The sequence below is a fragment of the Scyliorhinus canicula genome, chromosome 9, assembly GCF_902713615.1.
Source record: "Scyliorhinus canicula chromosome 9, sScyCan1.1, whole genome shotgun sequence".
Classification (NCBI taxonomy): domain Eukaryota; kingdom Metazoa; phylum Chordata; class Chondrichthyes; order Carcharhiniformes; family Scyliorhinidae; genus Scyliorhinus; species Scyliorhinus canicula.
Window position 1 is genome coordinate 136,130,062 of NC_052154.1, and position 22,874 is coordinate 136,152,935.

Below are 22,874 nucleotides of genomic sequence, written 5' to 3' on the forward strand. Positions count from 1 at the left end.
CCTATATGGATCCACAAGTACCAGTATTTCCTGCCTTAGGCCACGATCTGCAGTCGTTCCTGATATAAAACCACCTTCTAATCGAGCCTTCCTCTGACAAAAAGAGCAGACAGTTCTGGGGAACTTGGAAGGACACGAGTCGTTCAACTGGTTTCCCAATTGCCAGCCTTGAGTCCACCTACAAGAATTCCCAAAACCTGAATAGCTCCTATATAGTAGAATGAAACTTTCAAACTTAAATGGGGCACTTCAATGGCTTAAAACCTGCAGGGCAGCACGGTAGCATAGTGGTTAGCACTATGGCTTCACAGCGCCAGGTTCGATTCTCGGCTTGGGTCACTATCTGTGCAGAGTCTCATGTTCTCCCCAGGTCTGCGTGGGTTTCCTCCGGGTGCTCCGGTTTCCTCCACAGTCCAAAGATGTGCAGGTTAGGTGGATTGGCCATGCTAAATTGCTCTTAGTGTCCAAAAATGTTAGGCGGGGTTACTGGATTATGGGGATAGGTTGGAAGTGTAGGTTTAAATGGGATGCTCTTTCCAAGGGCCGGTGCAGACTCAATGGGCCAAATGGCCTCCTTCTGCACTGTAAATTCTATGATTCTATGAAGTCCAACATTATGGGATTTCCCTAGGTCTGGGTAGGCAGATTGCAAATCAATAAAAAAAAGATAGGAGGTGGAGAATATACTTTGTCGAATTTGCATGCTACCTACTGCAAATTCAGCTTGGACTGAGGAAGCTCCATAAACCCTGGAGAAATGTGAAAATGTTCAATACTCCGTTATGAATCTGGCTGTGGCGACACGGTGGTGCAGTGGTTAGCACTGCTGCCTCGCAGCGCCGAGAACCCAGGTTCGATCCCGGTCCGTGTGGAGTTTTCATATTTTCCCAGTGCCTGCGTGGGTCCCACCCCCACAACCAAAAATGTGCATGGTAAGTGGATTGGGCACACTAAATTCCCCCAAATTGGAATTTTTTGAAAAAAATGTATCTGGTGGTTTTGTATGACCATTGTACCCATGAAACGGGTGATTCTTGAGGGTGAACAGTTTGTAAAATCAGCGCAAAGTTATCATAGCATAGCTGTCTGTTTTTCAAGGATTTAAAACTCCACTGAATAATGTACAGGCAGCAGGCAGAACTTGAACTGTTTCCTAGTTAAATAATACGAGCAGCTTGCCTACAGCATTGTTCCAGGTGAATCAGAATACACAAAGTTAGGATGTCTGAGCTGCGATGACTAAAATGTGACCAGTTTGATGCTCACACAAAATTCAGGTTCTGCGCTAGACCTATTACAAATAACTTGTGTTAACTCATGCAATTTCATGTTACATAACACAGATTAAAAATTATACAAGTTGACATAGGCCCTGGTTCTCTTCAGACAATGCCAATCTTGTACTGGCCCTGCTGCATCAATAGTATTTTAAAGTGTTATCTTCTAATTCAATTATTATGTTGTGTTGTGATGCCTCATTACTCACCATCAGCATCTCACTTGTGAGGGAGTTCACAAGGTCCGAGACGGAGGAGCGAGGTTCTGTTCTCCTGTCAGAGTCATCCTGAGGGCCCTGCCCTTGCACAGGTGTTGTATTTACTGACTTATTTCCAGTGGGTAACCTGAAAATAGAAAGAACAGTTAATAATCTGACTGCAAGGCCAATGCCACAAGGATGATAACTGTAGGTAGCTCCATTAGCAAAGGAGACTGGATCCCTTTTCTTTCCCTGGCTTAATTAGGCTTTGAGAGCTGAAAAAGATCACAAATCCCCCAGTGAATGTTCTTTAAAAAACCCTTCATTTTCTCAAAATAGTCCACAACGTTCGTAAACTAAAAATTAATTTGTATGTTAAGCAATTAATGATGACAACATTTAATTAATTATGCACCATTTTCATTTCATTAATTTACATAAGGATACACGGTAAATATCATAGAAATGGATGGATGACAGGTCGAAGATAGATATTTTTATTTTTACATTGTGCATATACGTGAACTACATTATCTATAATGCAACTAGTGGTGAATATGGGGTCCAAAACTTAGGCAGCTGTAGTTTATAACAATCCTGTTTGCAGACTAGGCCTCAACTCACAAACTTTGCAGTTTATAAAAATTGCATCATAAATGCTGAAATTATCTACAGTCCGAAGTCTCAGAAATTTCCTTCCACTAGAAAACAACTAATCTGACCATGCTGCTTCTAAACACAGAATTGTACAAAACAGAAGAAATGCAAAATTAATAAATTGACAAAAACAACATTTTACCATTCCACGTAATATAGTGTAGAAGTCTGAATGTTCAATAAAATTATACAAGCACATAGAAAAAGACAAAGAAATGGGTGATATGATGGCATAATTATATTAAGTATATTAATAATACAACAATTGGGGTGTTGTAAGGACTCTGTGAGGCCTTTATGTTGAGTGATAAATGGAAACTTGATTTAGTTTGTATTGTATTTCCTAATTTTGTGGAGTTAAGAGGAAATCACAGAATTATTTGTAAAATGAACAGTTGATTGTTGCTTCACAGATAAAGCTAATTGACAGCTCTACTGTATAACACAGTTGATAATTCTCCAGATCGTACGTGTATCCAAGGATTTTACGACTGTGATACATCACAAGAGAATAAAACAAGCTGTATCATGGGTCGCTATTATGAATAAGTGCAAACTTTTGTGAGGAATCTGAACCTCTGTTGTTTGCACAATTTTTGCATTGTAGAATAGGACAATGCTGGGTATGCATATGGTTCACTGGCAGTTTCATGATGGATAATCCTGAGTCCTTTGTACTCTCTTGGTACATATAAGTAATAATGAAAATGCAAGATATTAAAATATATTATAAATAATCAGATCAAAGATTAAATCAATGTTCCCTTGTAGAATGCTAGGTGTAGATTGAGACTGATAAGTAAAAGCAGCTCAGCTCCTGCAAGGTAAAGATAACTTGCAGAAAATCTGCTACACCGATGTGTCATTAATAGTTAAGTATGTTATCAACCAAATATGCAACTATAACTTAATGTGCTTGTTGCGAGGTATTGCCATTTTACAAGAGTTTTTTTTGCTTGATTGGTTATAAAATCTAGCCACCTAGAAAAAGGGCTGCTAAAGGCAGTAATGCAGCATTGACAGAGATACGGCAAGCCTGCTCAATAAATGTTTTGGAATTAATCAGGTGACTAAACAGAATGAAGTAATGATAGCTTCAAGCAAGCTTGCACAGCACTAAGGTAGGCTTTAGTTATTTCTAAAGTTATCTTACAAGAAATTGACCCGCTTTGATAATGCATTAAAAACTCAGAAGAAAATTCAATTTCTTTAAAACCAGTTACAGAATTTATAATACAAAATGATAAATTATTTTAATTGTAGCTCACCTTATCACACATATATATCTGAAAGCTTTACGCACCATGTAATAATACAGCAGAATTTAACTTAATATGTGTACAAAAAGATGACTTGTTTGGATCCGACGCATGATTTATGTTCCATGTGAGTTTGGGTCTATTGAAGTCAATTGGGCATCCAACCTGAATGCGCTTCCATTCACCCATGTGTTAGGGTGAGATCAGGTTTTAAACATAGCAATCTATTTTGCACACTCATTAACTATAAGAGTAATAATTGGACCTCCTTTATTGGTTTCGTTGGCAAATGCATAGGGTCGTATTAATCCATAGAGACAAAGAAAATGGAGGATTTTATCCACTGTGAGTGCAACATTAGCTGTTCTAAATAGTGCTGTAACCAGCCTCAATGTTCTGGGGGTGTAAAAAAAGATCCCGTTGCAATTTCAATTCTTGATCTTCATTTGGACGTATGCCAGATGAGACAGAGTAGGTCCAGTCGCAGTGACATATCTATCTGCTGCCCATGATTGAATTTCCCTGGGCTCCATTTTAATTCCCTTGTGGGAATGTGACAAAGTAAACAGCCGGCTGGTCAAGGAGCAGCAGTAGACAGCCTTAGTGGATCTTAATGGTCTGGCCTCGTTAGCATGCTGCTTGACAATTTTCCCACCACAATTGTCATTTTCTACACGAGCCATCCTTGTGGGCTGAGTGAGATGGACAGTTATGCAAAAACTGGTTCAACATGAAGAATAAATTCATACTATGGCCCGTTACTAATATCAAATAAAATCATGGCAGGGATTCTCCGCCAACCAGCGCCGAAGGGCGGCGCGAGTTGGCGCATGCGTGAGAGCGCCAGCGTGTGCTTGCATCATCCCAGTGAATGCGCAGGGGGATTCTTCTCCCTGCCGGCCATGGCGGACCGTTACAGCAGCCGGCGCGGAGGGAAAGAGTGCCCCCACGGCATAGGCCCGCCTGCAGATCGGTGGGCCCCAATCTTATGCCAGGCCACCGTTGCTCCCCACCCCCCGGGCCAGGTCCCCCCGCGCCACCCTCCCCGCCACCCTACCCTCCTCCCCGAGGACTCCACAGGCCACCCGCAGAGCCAGGTCCCGCTGGCGGGACTGGCCGGAAACAGGCGGCCACTCAGTCCATCGAGGAGCGGAGAATCACCGGCCCCCGACCGGCGTGATGCGATTCCCGCCCCCGCCGAAAATCGGAGCCGGCGTATCCGGCAGCCAGTGTCAGGGTGGCGGGGAGGGATTCACGCCGCCCCACCCGGGACCGGCGATTCCCCAGCCCGGCGGGGGGTTGGAGAATCCCACCCCATGATGGCCAAAAATCAAGAGATTTCCATTCATCAGTTTGAGTTAAGATCTAAGAATGTGTTAACCCTCTATGCCACCTTGACTACCCTCCCTCCCGATTAAATTGCGAACAAATTTATTTTTTTCTTTTCTGACGGGCATATGGTTACTTAGCGATCATTAATCTTGGTCACTGAAAGCGAAGCAAATGCTGTAGCTTTTCAACAGCATTTTATGCTTCATCTACAAAACTTGCCTCTTGCATCTCTCTATTCCCAACACCTCAAGGTTGAATTGTTAAAATTATTGAAAGACCATGAGCTGAGATGAACAATGTCATTATCATCACTGCTTTGCATGCTTTTACAAACATTTGTTAAAAAACATCTTTCGGGGCAGCACGGTACCGCAGTGGTTAGCACTGCTGTCTCACGATCCCGGCCCTGGGACTGTCCGTGTGGAGTTAGCACATTCTCCCCGTTTACGTGGGTTTCACCCCCACAACCCAAAGATGTGCAGGGTAGGTAAATTGGCCATGCTAAATTGCCCCTTAATTAGAAAAAATTAATCGGGTATTCTAAAGTTTAATAAAAAGAAGAAAAATAATCTTTCCCAGATCGTGGATGAAGATAACAATGGTCTTTTCCAGACTTCTATAAGAATGTTACTAATGCGGATATTTTACACTCTGAAATAGAGATTGGACATGTTATAGAATATACAGGCTTCAGTTTAAGTAATGTGAATGACAGGAGATGTACTGTCATTGTCCTGTTTTCCCATCACAAGTAGGGGTCCATCATGACAGTCATTGACCTCAGATGTACCTGTAAGCAGATCTGATTCCCCTTATGTCCCAAAATTTATACTCACTTCCGAAGATTTACTTGCAGAACAATGTGACCTAGAGAATGTAATGATACAACCTCCTTGATATAAACTGAACATGAAATTCTCCAACAAATGACACAAGACAAGAAAACGTAAAAAAAAAATAACGTGAAGCAAATGTTAAATATTAACTTGCTTTACTTCACAGACAACATAAAGACAAAACGTTAATATAATGTCAGTGAAATACAGCTGCTCATCATGACTCATTCCTATAATTTAATCACCACATCATTGATCAAAATAATAAACATACTGGGCTGGATTCTCTGACCCCCACGCCGGGTCGGAGAATCGCGATGGGCCAAGTGGCCGCCCGTTCTTTTGCCGGTCCCAGCGGCGTAAATTAGAGTAGGTCCTTACCGGTGGGACCTGGCGGCGCGGGTGGCCTCCGGGAGTCCTCAGGGGGGCACGGAGGGATCTGGCCCCGGGAGGTGCCACCGCGGTGGCCTGGCCCGCGATCGCGGCCCAGTGATCCGCGGGCAGGCCTGTGCTGTGGGGGAACTCTATTGTTCCGCATCGGCCGCTGTGGTCCTCCGCGATGGCTGACACTGAGATGAACCCCTTGCACATGCGCCGGGATGACGCCAGCACACGTTGGCGCTCCTGCGCATGCGCCAACTCGCACTGGCCGGCGGAGGCCCTTTGGCGCCAGTTGGTGTGGCGCCAAGCCCCTTCCCCGCCAGCCGACACGGTGCAAACAACTCCAGGGCTGGCCTAGCCTTCCGCACCTTTGGGGCGGCCCGATGCCGGAGTGGTTCACGCCACTACTCAGCGCCGGGGCCCCCCGCCCCGCCGGAAAGGGGAGAATCCTGCCTACTATGCTTCGCATTATCAGTGGGTCTCCTTGTTTGACTTAAATAAAATTACCTCCCGCACACTCCTGCATCCTAATTTTGTAGCTTTTCACTGAAGCTTGGTTTTGTATTTCAAACATTTCAGATCAGAGCTGCCTCTTTTACATCTGTGACCACACTTAACTCTAAAACGCCAAGATTTAGAAAGTTGGAAAATCGGAGCAGGAGGCGGCCATTTGGCCCTTTGAACCTGCTCCGCCATTCATTACGATCATTCGACTCAATAGTCTGATCCCGCCATCCCTCCATATACATCGGTCCCGTTCGCTACACATGCTATATGTAACTATTCTTGAAAATATTACCACATTTCTGGAAATATAATATCTATTTCACTACCCACCCAAAGGTAGGTCACACATTATTCACTTTTGAAGACCTTGTGCTCCTCATGAGGTGCACTTTGTTGACTGCCAATTTTCGTGGATCTCAAGACCCAGAAAAATGCATGGAAACCCGTGTAAAGAAACATGCAACTACCATGTCAAGTGATTCTAATCCCTTGTGCCAAATACAGTTTCACACATTTTCCAATGGGGTGTACCTCCCTGCCCTGTGATTGCCTGTGTGTCCACGTACATAGCTTACCTTCGTCATGGGAGGACAGCTGGTGCTTCAGGATATGACCTCAACCTGCCTCTCCCTATCCATCTGCACCTTGATGAAATAGTCATTTCTATGAATGGCTTGGCCTGTCACAAGCCAAGAGGTGTACCAGGTAACACACATTCTGCACAGTCTTGTAGTAGGTAAAGTAGTTGTATCCATGCGGTCAGGTGAAGCATCTGGCAACCTGCCCGCTTGATAGCTCTTTTCTTCTAAGACCATAAACTGATTGCAACATATACCTAGTTTCTTCAAAGTTTTACAGTTCAGATTAAGTAACTTAAACCATCTGGAACTATTTCAGAAATTTGTCACCTCCCATTTATTGACAGACAGTTCTAGTCTATTGTACTTTTGCTTTCCAGCCACACTGAGCTGTGACAACGTTTCTCTACAAGTAGCAGAAAGATCTTTTTCTTCAATTTCTGCTTGTTCATTTCAGGCATGAAATAATAAGCCCAAGAATAAAATGCTTTATAATATCATAGTCTGCACTATCAACTGGATAGACATGAGAAAAGTGTCTTTTGTTCAGTTATGACGGAAGTTAGTTCCCACATTCATTTTTATTCCATTTGTGGTGGTTAATTAACAATTCAAATGCCTGGATAAATATATCAATAGCATAAAAGTTATACCTTCTTTAAAATTTGATTTAATAAAATGGTGGGTCCCAAGTTCCACAACTTTACTTAGCAGTCTCCCGATGGATGTCTATTTCTCGGCCAGATGAAAATTGTGGCAACAGTCGTTCTCCCTCACATTGGTTTCAAATTCATCTGATCCTCCTGCCCATGTGCTCTGCTCCTCTCATTCATGCTGTTTTCCAACTTATGTTGCTCTCGTTCTTTTATGGGCTAAACCATTCATTCTTAACTGAAAGTCTCTCAAGCTGCAATTCCTTTTTTTAGAATTACTTGATGCGTTATTTCAACCTTTGCCTCTGCTCGGCTGTTTGTATTCACTTTTCAATGTTAAAAGTTTTAAATGACTTTCCTCACCTGGGTAAATTAATATCCCAGTTAGCTATCACTAACGGTTATAAATTTGAGCCTACGGCAGATATATTTTGGATCATAAGCCGCAAGTCATTCCCCTAAGTAGATCCCATGCTCCAAGCATGTTGGGCGTTGACTTACACTGCCCAACATTCAACTTATACAATTGTAGGTGTAACTAATGTCTCTCCTGTGGCATACAAACTAAATATTCTACCTTTGACATGTGCCCAACACATATCTTCAATCTTTTATAAACAGAAGGAGAAAACCCTTGATGAGATGAGACCAGATGTGCTTGGAGTTGACAGTATAGTGAATGTATAGAGCAACATAATTGAAGTAAATGAAAATAATGAATGAGAATTCCCCATATAATACAAAACAACAAATGTGCTGCACATTTCCACATCAACCAGGTGTTCTGCTTGACTTAAAACAAACTCCTAGCTATACTCCTATATTCCAACATTCTGAACATTTACAAAAGCTTGCATCTTGCTGTTTAAATTGTTCACTGCCAGGGAGTGTTTTTTGTCCCTTTTTAAAATATCAAACTCCCTCCTCAAAAGCAGGAGAGGGATAACCAAAGCCAGGCAACCCTCCATAGCACTGTGACCAAGTATTTTTAAAAAGAATCAGTATTCAATAAACATCTCAATCTCAGACAGATTATGAAATTATTCGTTTATCTTCGAAGAAACAGTGCTCGGCATCAACATGTCAGTTTTTTCACCTCCCTTTTTTCAATTTGTTTTAAACTTGTGTGAATGTACTTTGTTTTAAAAGCTCAGCATGTCATAAGAACGTAAGAACTAGGAGCAGGAGAAGGCCATCTGAGATCGTGGCTGATCTTTTGTGGACTCAGCTCCACTTTCCCGCCCAAACACCATAACCCTTTATTCCTTTATTCTTCAAAAACTATTTATCTTTATCTTGAAAGCATTTAATGAAGGAGCCTGAACTGCTTCAATGGGCAGGAAATTCCATAGATCCTTTTGTGTGAAGAAGTTCCTCCTAAAGTCAATCCAAATCTACTTCCCCTTAATTTGAGGCTATGCCCCCTAGTTCTGCTTTCACCCGCCACTGGAAACAACCTCTCCGCATCTATCCTATTTCCTTCATAATTTTATGTGTCTATAAGATTCCCCCCACCCGCGTATCCTTCTAAATTACGAGTACAGTCCCAGTCTACTCAACCTCTCCTTGTAATCCAACCCCCTCAACTCTGGGATTAACTCAGTGAATCTCCTCTGCACACCCTCCAATGCCTTTCTCAGGTAAAGACCAGAACTGAACCACAATAATCCAGGTGTGGCCTCATTAACACCTTATACAGTTGCAGCATAACCTCCCTCGTCTTAAACACCATCCCATTAGCAATGAAGGACAAAACTCCATTTGCCTTCTTAATCACCTGTTGCACCTATAAACCAACTTTTTGCGATTCATGCACTAGGACACCCAGGTCCCTCTGCACAGCAGCATGGTTTAATATTTTATCATTTAAATAATAATCCCTTTTGCTGTTATTCCTACCAAAATGGATAACCTCACATTTGTCAACATTGTATTCCATCTGCCAGACCCTAACCCATGCACTTAAACTATCCAAATCCCTCTGCAGACTTCCAATACCCTTTGCACTTTTTGCTTTTCCTTCATCTTAGTGTCATCTGCAAACTTGGACACATGCAATTTCACAAATCTTCTCTGTGGAAAAATCCCAAAGCATTCCCCCATCCCATTTAAATGAATTTCAAAGATGTTTTGTAGGATTGCCAGAGTTCACACTGTCCTTGGTCCTGTGATTAACAGGGATGACTTTCCCCCTCACCCTTTTTGGTTCCAATTGCTGTTCAGTTTGGGATTCAACACTTGGGGCGGGATTCTCCCGTACCCAGTGGGGTGGGGGGCCCCTGCGGGACAGAGTGGCGTGAACCACTCCGGCGTCGGGCCGCCCCAAAGGTACGGAATCCTCCGCACCTTCAGGGGCGAGGCCGGCGCCGGAGTGGTTTGCGCCCCACCAGCCGGCGTGGAAGGCCTTTGGCGCAGCGCCAGCCGGGGTCGAAGGGAGTCCGCAGGCCGGCGCGGGTCTGCGCACGTGCGGGAGCATCAGCGGCTTCTGTCGTCATCCCTGCGCATGCGCGGGGGGGTTCACCTTCGCATCGGCCATCGCGGAGGCCTACACGACCGGCGCGTAGGAAAAGAGTGCCCCCCACGGCCCAGGCCCGCCCGCGGATTGGTGGGCCCCGATCGCGGGCCAGGCCATCATGGGGGCATCCCCCTGAGCCAGATCACCCCGCCCCCGCCGCAGGACCCCGGAGTTTGCCCGCGCCGCCAGGTCCCGGTGTTAAGGGACCTAGTCCAATATACGCCGGCGGGACCTGCATAGAACGAGCGGGACTTCGGCCCATCATGGGGCGGAGAATCGCTGGGGTGGGGGGGCGCTGCGAGCGGCCGCCGACCTGTGTGGCGCGATTCCCATCCCCGCCAAATCTCCGGCGCCGGAGAATTCGGCAGCTGGCGGGGCGGGATTCACGCCGCCCCCCCCCGGCGATTCTCCGACCCGGCGGAGCTACCCACCTGCACACGGCAGGTAGTGGATCCAGTTAAATGAGGCCAAATTAGATTTTGCAGTTGGTTTCCAGGTTCCTGCTAGCAGCAGAAGCCAGTTTAGTTGCCTGGAGGTAGCCTCCGAGCGATAGGATTACCTCCCAAATTGGTGGCCTGGCTCCAAAGCTATATTTTAATTTAAATTTTAAAATGGTGTGCTTCCATTTGGAAGCACCCTCTTCCTCACGTGCCTCCAATTACTGTCTGCAGCTCCTTTCAATCTGGAAAGCCACTGATTGGCCCTTCATTTTAAAAAGTGCAACCACCATCCTCAATTGGGAGTGGAGCCTGCCCTCTGGCCATTAATTGGCTATCCTGCCCGATTAGTGATAAATTCCTCCCATTTGTATGATCATCAGGATATGCAATGACTTCACGAAATTATTATGGGAATATTCTTTCTGAAGAAGAATGCCATTATATACATCTACATACAATGATCTCAAAATATGTATTTGAAAACATTCAGTTGTCCAATGGATTTAAAAATGTAAATGTAAATCACAAAGTGAAAATGTAGATTCTTGAGAACAATATGTTGTGGATCCAACCAGGGATCAGGCTATTTTGGATCTGGTAATATGTAATGGGGCAGGTTTAAAAAACGATCTCAGATTAAAAGATCCCCCTAGGAAACAGTGACCATAATATGGTAGAAGTTAGCATTCATTTTGAGAGTGAGAGATTTGAGTCATAAACAACTATGCCAAACCTAATAAAGGCAATTACAAAGAAATGAAGGCAGAATGGGCTGGAGTGGACTGGGAAAGGAATTCAGCAGAAAAGACAGTTGATCAGCAATAGCAGTTGATCAGCAATGGCAGTCGATCAGCAATGGCAGTCGTTTATGTAGTTTATGATTCATAACAAAGGTATATTCCAGTGAGGAAGAAGGATTCTAGGAAAGGGGTAAATCAACCATGGTGAACCAAGGAAGTTAAGAATAGTGTTAAACTGAAAGAAAAAACATAATGTGGCAAAGGTTAGCGGTAAGAGAATCAGATTTGACAAATAATAATGGGGAACCAGGAAATAGTAGAGGAGTTAAATAAATACTTTGTGTCAGTCTTCATGGTGGAAGACACTAATAACATTCCAAAAATACTAAATAATTGAGGGGCAAAATGGGAGTGGGTGGGAAATAAGTATAATAACTACCACTGGAGAAAAAGTACTATGGAAACTAATGGCCTGAAAGCCAATACGTCCCCTGGACCTGATGTGTTGCAAAGGAAGTAGCTACAGAAATAGTGGGTACATTAGTAATAATCTTCCAAGAATCATTAAATTCTGGACAAGTCCCATAGGACTGGAAAAGTGAGGGTGACAAAAAACAGGTAGTTGAAGGCCAGTTAGCTTGTCATTGAGAAAACGTTAGAGTCCATTATAAAGGACCATGATGTGAAGATGCCGGCGTTGGACTGGGGTGAGCACAGTAAGAAGTCTTACAACACCAGGTTAAAGTCCAACCTGGTGTTGTAAGACTTCTTATTATAAAGGACGTAATAGCAAAGCATTTAGAAATGCATAATATAATCAAGCAGAGTCAGCATGGCTTCATTAACGGAAAATCATGCCTGCCAAATTTATTAGAATTTTTTGAAGTGGTAATAAGCAGGATAATAAAAATCTTTATTGTCACAAGTAGGCTTACATTAACACTGCAGTGAAGTTACTGTGAAAAGCCCCTAGTCACCACATTCCGGCGCCTGTTCGGGTACACAGAGGGAGTATTCAGAATATCCAATTCACCTAACAGCACGTCTTTCTGGACTTGTGGGAGGAAACTGGAGCACCCGGAGGATCCCACGCAGACACAGGGAAAATGTGCAGACAGCACACAGACAGTGACCCAAGCCCAGAATTGAACCTGGGACCCTGAAGCTGTGAAGCAACAGTGCTACCCCCTGTGCTACCATGCTGCCCTAAGATAGATAAAGGGGAACCAGTATATTAATGACTTGGATGAGGGAAGTGAATGTACATTTGCCAAGCTTACGGATGGCACAAAAATAGTTGTGAAGGCAAGTGGTGAGGACATCTTCAGACATGTCAGAAGCTCCATTTTGGAAGGTGGCATCATTGGAACAAATAAAATTGGGAGAATAGATGGAGTCCTTACAGGTAGAGAAGTGTAAGGAGCTGTAGTTGAGGTATGTATGGGAGTCGGTGGGCTTGTAATGAGTATTGGTGGCCGGTCTATCATCGGAAATTGAGGCAGAGTTCAAAGAAGGGAAGGAAAATGTCGAAGACAGGCATAAAATGTTAACGCTGTTTCTTTCTCCACAAATTCTGCCAGAATAAGAGTTTTTCCAACATTTTCATCTTTTATTTATGATTTCCAGCATATGTAGTATTTTGTATTTATTTTATAGTCACCATCATTTGGTCACATTTCTTCTATTAGAAGGTTATCTGTGAAGATAGGGTGGTTTTAAAAGTTTTCTGCAGCTTTTAATGGGTTGGTTTCTCGCCATTTTCCTTACTTTTGGACAGTAATCTCCCTCGGTTTTCAGTTGTAGTTTTCTGTTGTTTTTTACTCTTGAATCGTTAAAGAGTATTGGTAAAAGTTAAATGTGAGTTTGTGCAGAGACCAGGGCTGGAATTCTCCACTCCCCGCCTGTAAGATCAGGAATCCCAATCGGGCGTAGAATCCCCCGTCGGCCCCAAAATGGGTCTGGTGCCGGGCAATAGTCGCATCCCCAGTCTCCAGTCCCATCCTGCCGGCCATAGCAGGCTGGTAGCCTGAATCCCTGCCCCCCCCCCTCCTCCCCCCAGTACTCCTTCAAGCCAAACCCCCCCTCCCAGTATGCTCCACTCCTTCAAGCCAGTGTCACATGGGCATGATTTGGTGCACGTATTTGCAAATGCTGTTATGGCCTTTGAGGGGGAGCAAGGAGGAATTATCTTCAGGTTTTCTGGGAGGTGTGTGCCAGGAGCTCTGGGACTAGTGGGGACCAACTTGGTGGCAAGGGCGTGGACTCTTGGGATCGGGGTGCCATGGCTGATCCTCCCACTGCTGCTGTAAAAGACTAGCAACTCACCCCTTCGGTGTTTCTTACAGGCTCCGGCCTTGTTTAAATTATTGACTGCTGCCAGCATTCTTGAAATGCTCTTAAGTCTCCTTGATCATATAAATATCCAAATACCCTGCCCATCTGGAAACCTTCATGTATCAGAAGTCTAATCAGTAGGATGGGCGGGGTCTTGCTCCATCACTGGACCACCAGGTGTTGGGACTCCTCATTGCACATCTTGGTTTCACAACTCCACAGCAGAGGAAGCAGTGGATTAACAGAGGTAACCCTGCAAACAGGATACATGTACGTTGGCTGCTGGAACCTCACTGGAACACAGCCCCTCTCACGAGTAACAATCTCACCAGTTATGATCAGCGAACCCACTCTTAAGGATCAGGTGATTTCTCCACGCCGGCAGGTCAACCATGCCCAATTGACACCAAATGGTATGTAATGTATGGATCCGGTATCCACGCAGGAAACCTGAACAGCTCACTGTCAGAACCAACCAGGGTCCCAGGTTCGATTCCCCGCTGGGTCACTGTCTGCGTGGAGTCTGCACGGGTTTCCTCCGGGTGCTCCGGTTTCCTCCCACAGTCCAAAGACGTGCAGGTTAGGTGAATTGGCCATGCTAAATTGCCCTTAGTGTCCAAAAAGGTTAGGAGGGGTCATTGGGTTATGGGGATAGGTTGGAAGTGAGTGCTTAATGTGGGTCGGTGCAGACTCAATGGGCCGAATGGCCTCCTTCTGCACTGTATGGCCTATGTTCTATGTTCAACCTGGACCCATATCATACTGCAGCCAAGCTCCCAGCAAAGGCACAAATCCCTCAGTGAACCCCATCTGTCGGACACACCCACACACCAGCCTCTTAGTGCAGAGCCACATGCCTACACATTGTGAATATCTCCACCACACAACCAGCTGCCACCATTCTGGTGGGTAGGCACAAGGCTCACATTTTAAGGTCACCCACAGTAGATCCCACAGGGAGAACCAGGACAGGGGCACAGAGCCCATCTCCAACACCTGCTGTGGAAACCACCGTTGAGGTTAAAGGCTTCGCACATCAAGGGCAGGTGCAAGTCACTGATGGGGACATAACTGCAATGCCAAGTACATGATCTAGAATGGCCCCTGCTGCTGGATTTGCTGCCAACGCTTGTATGCCCCAGTTACAGGGGGTTAGTGATGGATGTTGACAATTCGCTGTGAGATGAGCTCTGGTGCAAACATTGTCTGACAAAGTTCGACTCATGTCTTTTGGATTATATACCTTTTGATCCCTGGTTGTGTTTTGGGGATACCTCCTCATGGGCCACATTATTTTAGGACAATGCGGTGGGAAATGGAGCAAGCTTTGGGACCATAGACTAAGGATGCTGTAATATCAGGCAGTCTCACACTATGGCTCCCATGGCCCGTCACTTCTCGGTGAGGTTGGATGTCGGTGGGACGTTCACGGGTCTGATGCAGTCCAGCCTTCAGATCTGTGGGACAGCAGATAAGACTGGTGGTGGAAAAGTGTTTAAAAGGTGCGTTTTTACAGAATGTGTCCCCTTTCCCCTGACTAACTATGTTCAACTACACCCACTCCAACTTCTGTGTCATCTATCTTTCTGGTCTTCCATGGCCTCTTGCTTCTTCTAGGTGTTCCCCCAGATTGCACATCAGGAGCAAGGCAGCTTACTGCTGGTCTCATCCTCTGCCCTGTGATGCCTCTTAAGAGCCTGGACCTGGATTGTCCCAGCTGACTTCCAGGTGTCACTGGTGGCCATGTGTCATCCTGTTCTGCCCGCTGTCCAGCAGATGCGCATGTGTTGGGGGGGGAGTGAAATTAGAAGGGCTGGAGTGTTTCACTGCCTCCTTTGCGGGACGCCCTGGGATGGGCCTTATCCGTTCCTCATCCCTCTGGGTGCTCGCTGGTTCCTGGGCTAACCGTGTGATGGAGGGACAGTGGGGTGAGCTTCAGAGGCCTCAACATCATCTGAAAATGAAATGAAAATCGCTTATTGTACCGAGTAGGCTTCAAATGAAGTTACTGTGAAAAGCTCCTAGTCGCCACATTCCGGCGCCTGTTCGGGGAGGCTGTTACGGGAATTGAACCGTGCTGCTGGCCTGCTTGGTCTGCTTTCAAAGCCAGCGATTTAGCCCTGTGCTAAACAGCCCCTTGCTGCTGTCAGTCATGGAGTCCTGCCCTCATCTGAACCATGGTGTCGATGCCCTCAGCCATGGTGCTCTCTGACTGGGATATGTCCCTGAATGAGTGAATCATGTCTCCCATTGCCTTTGTTATGTCCCTGTGACTGTGTCATGCCCCACTGTGATTGGTCAAGATCAGTTAGCTCACAGCCAATGCTCGATGCCCTCAGCCACCACCATTTATGAGTGAGCCAAGCTCTGGTGCGCGGCAGCAATGTCCATCTGTGCCTGGGACATGTCCGCCTGTGGCTGGACCCTTCAGTCCTCCTCCTCAGTCATGGACAGCGCAATGTGACCCAAGGATGTTCTGATGCATGGCTCTGACCTCTTGCCCAGGCCTCCCACTGGGCGATCACACCACTCTTTCAGTGTTGACCAGGGTGCCACACAGAGATAACACCATCTCCTGCGCCTGAAGGCAATTGAACTCCTCCAGTTGTACTTGCAGGCACCAGAATGTTGCTCATAGCCCCTCCTGTAAATTCTGGCTCTGAATCTGCATCTGCACCAGTGATGGGATACTCTTTTCCAGAGGCACGACATCTGTCTTTGGGGCAACTGTTTCCTGCGATAAAGAAACCCTCCAACCAGCCGTGCCTTCGGGAGCCCCTACCTCCACCTGACGTGCTGCAGCATGTGTGTGGTGCTCACCAGAGGGTGACCGAGGAACCTGACTGTTAACATGCCCCACTGAGGTGATAGTCTCTGTGCTGATGGATAGTGTTGGTGAAATCATTGCTGAAAAATAAGTGTTTTCCCCAGAGATCAGCCACTCGTCACTTCTTGGCTTCCCCGCAAGTTCCTTGGCGGCCCTTTCTTCAAAGGGGCTTGGCCCCTATCTTGGTTATGCCCCCGCCTGTCTTCTGACCGTCCCTTCAATTATGGCCTGCTTTATCCTTGGAGACGCAAAAAGGACATAGTGAGATTCTGGGTCGTCCGTTTTGGGGAGGGGGGTGCTTTCTAGCTGTTAACGTATTTGGGCAAGGGGCCTGGCTGAAGAGGGCAGGGCATGTGTTGGGGGTTCCTGGTAGGTTCTGAGGGACATTCTGAGGGTGTTACTGGCATTTTAGGGTTTGGGGGCAGATGTCAGGAGTAAAGGATGTGTGATGCCAGGGTCACACAGGTGGTTACTCACCGTCACAACTCAAAGGAGGCCATTCATCTTCTTCCTGCGTTGCATGCTGGTCCTCTTGGTGGTGCTACAAGCACTCCCTGCATCTGCCACCTCAGCCCAGGCTTGATTCATTGCAGCTGACTGGTCTCTCCACCCCACCCTGGGGAAGAGGGTGCCCCTTCTCCACTCAATGGTGTCTACATCCTGTGGATGTCCGAATGAAGGAAGCGTGGTACAGGTTTTCCTGCAGCCATCTTCTTGACTGGAAAGAGAAACTGGGCTGAGTGGAGCACTTAAAACCTGCTACAGCTTCTTAGGCTAACAATGGGATTCCCGACCCCAGCAAACAATTCACCTGAGGTATTGGGACTCGGGCAGGATGCACGTGGGCAGTATGATAGCCCATTTGGATGGATGAAATGTCGCCTGCCTAGTGCTGCGAGCAGCAATGCGGAAATATTCGGATTCTCGGCTGACAGGAGCACTTAGTCTCTGAACCAGAGAATCGCGCCCCAGATTCTTAATATACAATAGATAGCAATTCTTATGCCCTATTCTATAAGAATATACACATACACTATACATTACTCAATATAGTTCTGCTAAGGTGGGTCTGCATCTTTTAGGAAAATAAATTGTTCTCAATGAAGAAAGATTCAGACTGGAGTTGAACAGTTGTTTGGTCAGTTTCAGATTACAGCTCAGAAACAACATTTAGATTTTGTTCATCTCTGATAAAGTCTGAAATTGCACATATTAGACAGGTGTATGGATAGAGATTACTTCATTCAGCCACCCAGCTGGCAGTTTCACATTTAAATGACCATTGGACGACTTGCGTCCATACTGTAAAACTGTCATATTAAAGAACAGGGAGTTTTACTTAGAGATGGGATTTGACCAGCATTATTGGCACAAAGTAGAGACCATGCTACATTCATCCAGATGCACAATCAATGGCCAGGAAATACTTAATGCTAACACTGGGGCCTGTCCTTACTTAACAGAGGTGGAGAGGGTAAAGGGTAGTTAAAAATAGCTGGCAGGACTCGCTTTTGAGATTCCTGCCCTCATTACCATTTTGTGGAAATGTTGTGACCCCAGCATTCAGGTGCGAGTAGTGAGCATTCCATCATCAATCCCACCCTTGCTTACTACATTGTGGAAGCTGGCATTTCAGGCCCTCCACAATTTTGATGCAGTTGGGCTGGTCTTGTGCAGGAGACAAAGTTCACGGCTCCAGAGAAGTCATGAACCATGAGGGATACCTAGTCTGGAGTTGGGTTCCTTTTGACAGGTAAATTAAAAATGCTTTGCAAACCTCATGTTATATTTATCTGATGTATCATAATTTATGTTACAAGGCAGTGATTGATGATAGAGTTTTGTTTTTAAACGGTAAGTGATTATTGAATAAAGCAGCCTTGTGTAAGTGTTCACATACATTGAAGTACATTATTCTGTGGATAAAGGGCTGCAGACATTATTGTGAATCTAATTTTAAAATTTCATATGGACACTGTTCTTTCATCTTCAAATTGACTTAAAGTCGAGAGACCTGTTGAGCGTTTGAAGTATTCTTCTAGTTTTCATTATAGGCAGAATGCATGAGCCCGATAATAAGAATTGAAATGCTCATAAAACAAACAAAATAAATAAACATCCATTAAAAACACTTCCAAAGAAACATTTTCTCTCAGAAGCAGATAAGACTTTCAATTAAAACACAAAAAATCATACTCCCTGTGGGAGAAAGCTTTAACCATTTTAACACCTCTTAATCCATTGTAAAACTGTGCAAATAAAGGCTCTAAAATAGAATACATTGACATTTTTGAAGCAGGCACAGCAGATGGCTGACTTCTTTGATTGCCAGTTTGGCCATCTGTTCAGCCTTTTTCAAATGAATGTATTATGTTTTGAAGCCTTTGTTGACACTGCTTAGTTAAGTTGCAAACCCACTAATAGATTCAGCTGTATCAGAGGATATTTACACAGCTGTGAACAGGATTTTCACAGCTTTATGAGCTTGCAATAACGTTTTGGGCTGAATTTTATGATATCATATTCCCCACAACGACTAAAAATAAACTGGTCTGACACCTGATGAAGGATCTGCACTCCGAAAGCTAGTGATTCCAAGGAAACCTGTTGGACTTTAACCTGGTGCTGTAAGACTTCTTACTAAAAACAAAATCAGTAGTTAGCAAGCTCACAACATAAAGTCAGCAAAGCTACCCCGTAATCATTTTACCCTCTAAACACAAGATTGTAAAATTGAGCAGAGGTCAGGGTTGGAGAGGTGGTGTTGGGAAGGCTATGCATTGCATTTTATGAGCCCTCCCCGCCCACTCAACTCCCCCCCCCTCCACCGCGAGCATCAAACGCACTCAAGGGGTGGTGAAAAATCTAGCCCTTTCTTTGAAGTTTTTTTTAAAGTGTGTGTGTTTATTTGGACAAGATTAAGATGTGCTGAGAGGTTTAAAGCTTCTTTTTCCATGGACATGTGAATGGTTGTGTTTTATTGACAGTTTTTGGAGCAGCTGGGGAAATGATCTTTCTTTGAAGTCGTTTTTGAATGTTGAACAGATGTATGTTTATTTTAATAGTTTTATGAGCATTTCAAAGTTTTCATGCCTTATTATAGAGCCCATTGGCTCTGTACCTTCTGAAAGATAGGTATGAGGAGAAGTTTTTTGTCTTAGAGGGTAGCGAATCTGGGAAATCCTTTACAGCAGAGAGCTGTGGAAGCTGGGTCATTAGGTATGTTCAAGGCTGAGATAGACCAATTATAATCAGGAAGGGAAGCGAGGGTTATGGGGATAAAGAGGGAAAGTGGAATTGAGGATTATATCAGATCAGTCATGCTGATTGAATGGTGGAGCACACTCGATGGGCTGAATGGCCTACTTCTGTTCCAATGTCTTATGCAGGTTACATGAGATGCATGGAGATGTGTCGGAAGTTTGAAAGGGGCATGGGTGATTAGGAGGAGACATGGGGTGTGGGTTGTGGGTGTGAGGGCTTGGGGGCTTAACAACCACGATGACAGCTGGGCTGATGTCCTGGCAAGGCGGGAATGTTTCCCCCACCCAAGGTGAAATTATGGCCTTGGAAACATATTCTCTTCTCCAGCACCGATAGCCATCAACTTTATGAGCGGAATAAAGTTCACCGAATGCAGTAAAACAAAACATATAGGGCGAGATTCTCAAACCCCACCCCCCGCCGGGTCGGAGAATCCCCAGGGGGGCGGCACAAATCCCGCCCCGCCGCCGTATTCTCTGGAGCCGTTTTTCAGACGGGAGAAGGATTCGCACCACGCCAGCCCCCACCGGCGATTCTCCGGGCCCCGATGGGCCGAGCAGCTGTCCATTGTTGCCCAGTTCCGCTGGTGGGGGGTTACACATGGTCCCACATCATAGAATTTACAGTGCAGAAGGAGGCCATTCAGCCCATCGAGTCTGCACCGGCTCTTGGAAAGAGCACCCTACCCAAGGTCAACACATCCACCCTATCCCCATAACCCAGTAACCCCACCCAACACTAAGGGCAATTTTGGACACTAAGGGCAATTTATCATGGCCAATCCACCTAACCTGCACATCTTTGGACTGTGGGAGGAAACCGGAGCACCCGGAGGAAACCCACGCACACACTGGGAGGATGTGCAGACTCCACACAGACAGTGACCCAAGCCGGAATCAAACCTGGGACCCTGGAGCTGTGAAGCAATTATGTTATCCACAATGCTACCGTGCTGCACATGGCAGGGCCTGGCAGTGAGTCGGCGTGGGCAGTCCTCGGGGAGGGCAACGGTGGCCTGGTCCATGATCGGGGCCCACCGATCTGCGGGTGGGCCTGTTAATATCACATTGTTTTTTATTGGCTGCAATAAAATTAAAAATGGGCAAGGCACAACAAAACTAGAGTGTACATTTTGTAAAATCATTGCTTTCTTTGACTGTGGACAGCAGTACCTCAAAATTTTCAAGTACAGTCAGTTTCTTTGGGTGCTTTCTTCTCCCTTTTCCAAATTTCTTTCCCGAGTGTTCTAAAGATTTCAGATACTTCATAGAATCTGTACAGTGCAGGAGGCCATTTGTTCCATCGAATCTGCACCAACCCTCCGAAAGAGCAACCCACCCAGACTCAATCCCTGTCCTATCCGAATAACCCCACCTAGGACACAAAGAGACAATTTAGCATGGCCAATCTAGCTAAACTGCACATCTTTGGACAACGGGAGGAAACCAGAGCACCTGGAGGAAACACACGCAGACACAGGGAGGAAGTGCAAACTCCACACAGACCCAAGGCTGGAATTGAACCTAGGTCCCTGGCGCTGTGAGGCAGCAGTGATAATCAATGTGTCACTGTGCCTCCCTAAATTCTTGCTCAGATACAATAGGCTGCAGAGTGCTTCCAGCCTTTTTGTACCTCATTCAAATGGCTATTCTTCATGCATCGGACCAGAAAGTGATACTAGCAAGTTACCTGGATGCAGAACCATCACAAGTCAATCTAAGTACCATGATGGGGGCGGGAAAAATTAGGCAGGATACCCAATCTTGATCACTATCCAGCGTTTTGTGCTGCAAAACACATGTATGAGGTTCTCAGGTAAGAATAACCCTTCAGTTATATAGCCCACTGACACTGACTTTAGTTTGATGCATGACCAGGTGGAATGCCTTCAGGAGCGGGAGACAGAAGAAAACTGGCAAAAAGTAAACAAATGCAACAAAATCAGAATATTTTTCAAAACTGAAACATGCTAGCCTTTAACCGCCGGAATGTTTCAACACCGAAAGTCATTTCTAGAAATGTATCCCAATCTCTGTGGTGCTAGCAGTTCCAACACAAATCAACTTCTTTTCTGCTTTCGTGTAATACGCATACTGTGTAATGCGGCCTGTATGCTGTGTAGTCCAATGAAATATGACAAATACGCTACAGATTATATATTATAAATGGCACCTCTTGACATCTTACTTAAGATGACACACATTTTATAGGCGCAAAATAATGTTAAAATCATTTAACCTCAAAACATATATACGTTTCCTACTTTGCATATTTCCTGAAACAAACAACAGTGAAACTCTATTACTTAATAGTTAGGCTCTCCAGCCTGAAACGAACAAAGGCCTAACCACTGTAGAATATTACTTGGAAAGAATATGCCTCAGATAACAGGAAGATAGCTGGAATTAAAGGATTTTTTTTCATTATGGATCAAGAACACTATTTCCACAAATTGAATATGACTTTTAAGACGATCCAAATAAAACTTGACACTTAAAAAAGGGGAGTATGCATTTGCAATCCATGAGACGTTGGATATAACAGCAACATTAAACATGCTGACATTGCCAGCATTCAAATGCTTACTAACTAACACCAGCCCACTGGCTCACATGATACCTTGCAGCTCTATCACAAAATTATCACCCCAAAACTAATGCAAACCATCAGTGAGGACTTTATATCATATAATGCGTCCCAACAGATTTCCTTGTTCTGAAATGGTTTTAAAGAGTAATTGCAGCAAATACAGTAAATTTGAAAAATCCATTATAGTATTTATTCAACATTTCTTGATTTGAGCAAGAGTTAGTTTGCTTCATATTTGCTAATTGCAGATTAACTTCCAGAAATCTTCAATAATCCCAAACTTTTTATATCCAGGATAAATTATACACAGTTGCCAAATACAAGTAGAAGTCGTCAATACCAATACCTCTGGGCCATTTCTAGCAGGAGTCCTTGCGCTTCCATAAATAAACATTCTAAGGGTATGGGAGAACCACATTATTCAGCAACAATGGACCTTACTGCACAGATTCTGACACATATACAAAGACATACACATACACACA

The 22,874-nt window shown here is 45.0% G+C and overlaps 1 protein-coding gene across 6 annotated transcripts in view; it reads right to left on the reverse strand.

The window, feature by feature from the left end:
- The window catches only part of LOC119971728 (synaptotagmin-7-like), an 883,832-nt gene that overhangs the window by 165,796 nt on the left and 695,162 nt on the right, over positions 1 to 22,874 (reverse strand). For all 6 annotated transcript variants that reach the window (XM_038807686.1, XM_038807685.1, XM_038807689.1 and 3 more), the window contains one exon: positions 1,487 to 1,622. In XM_038807686.1, coding sequence (XP_038663614.1) covers positions 1,487 to 1,622 — 136 coding nt within the window. The remainder of the gene's footprint in view (positions 1 to 1,486; positions 1,623 to 22,874) is intronic.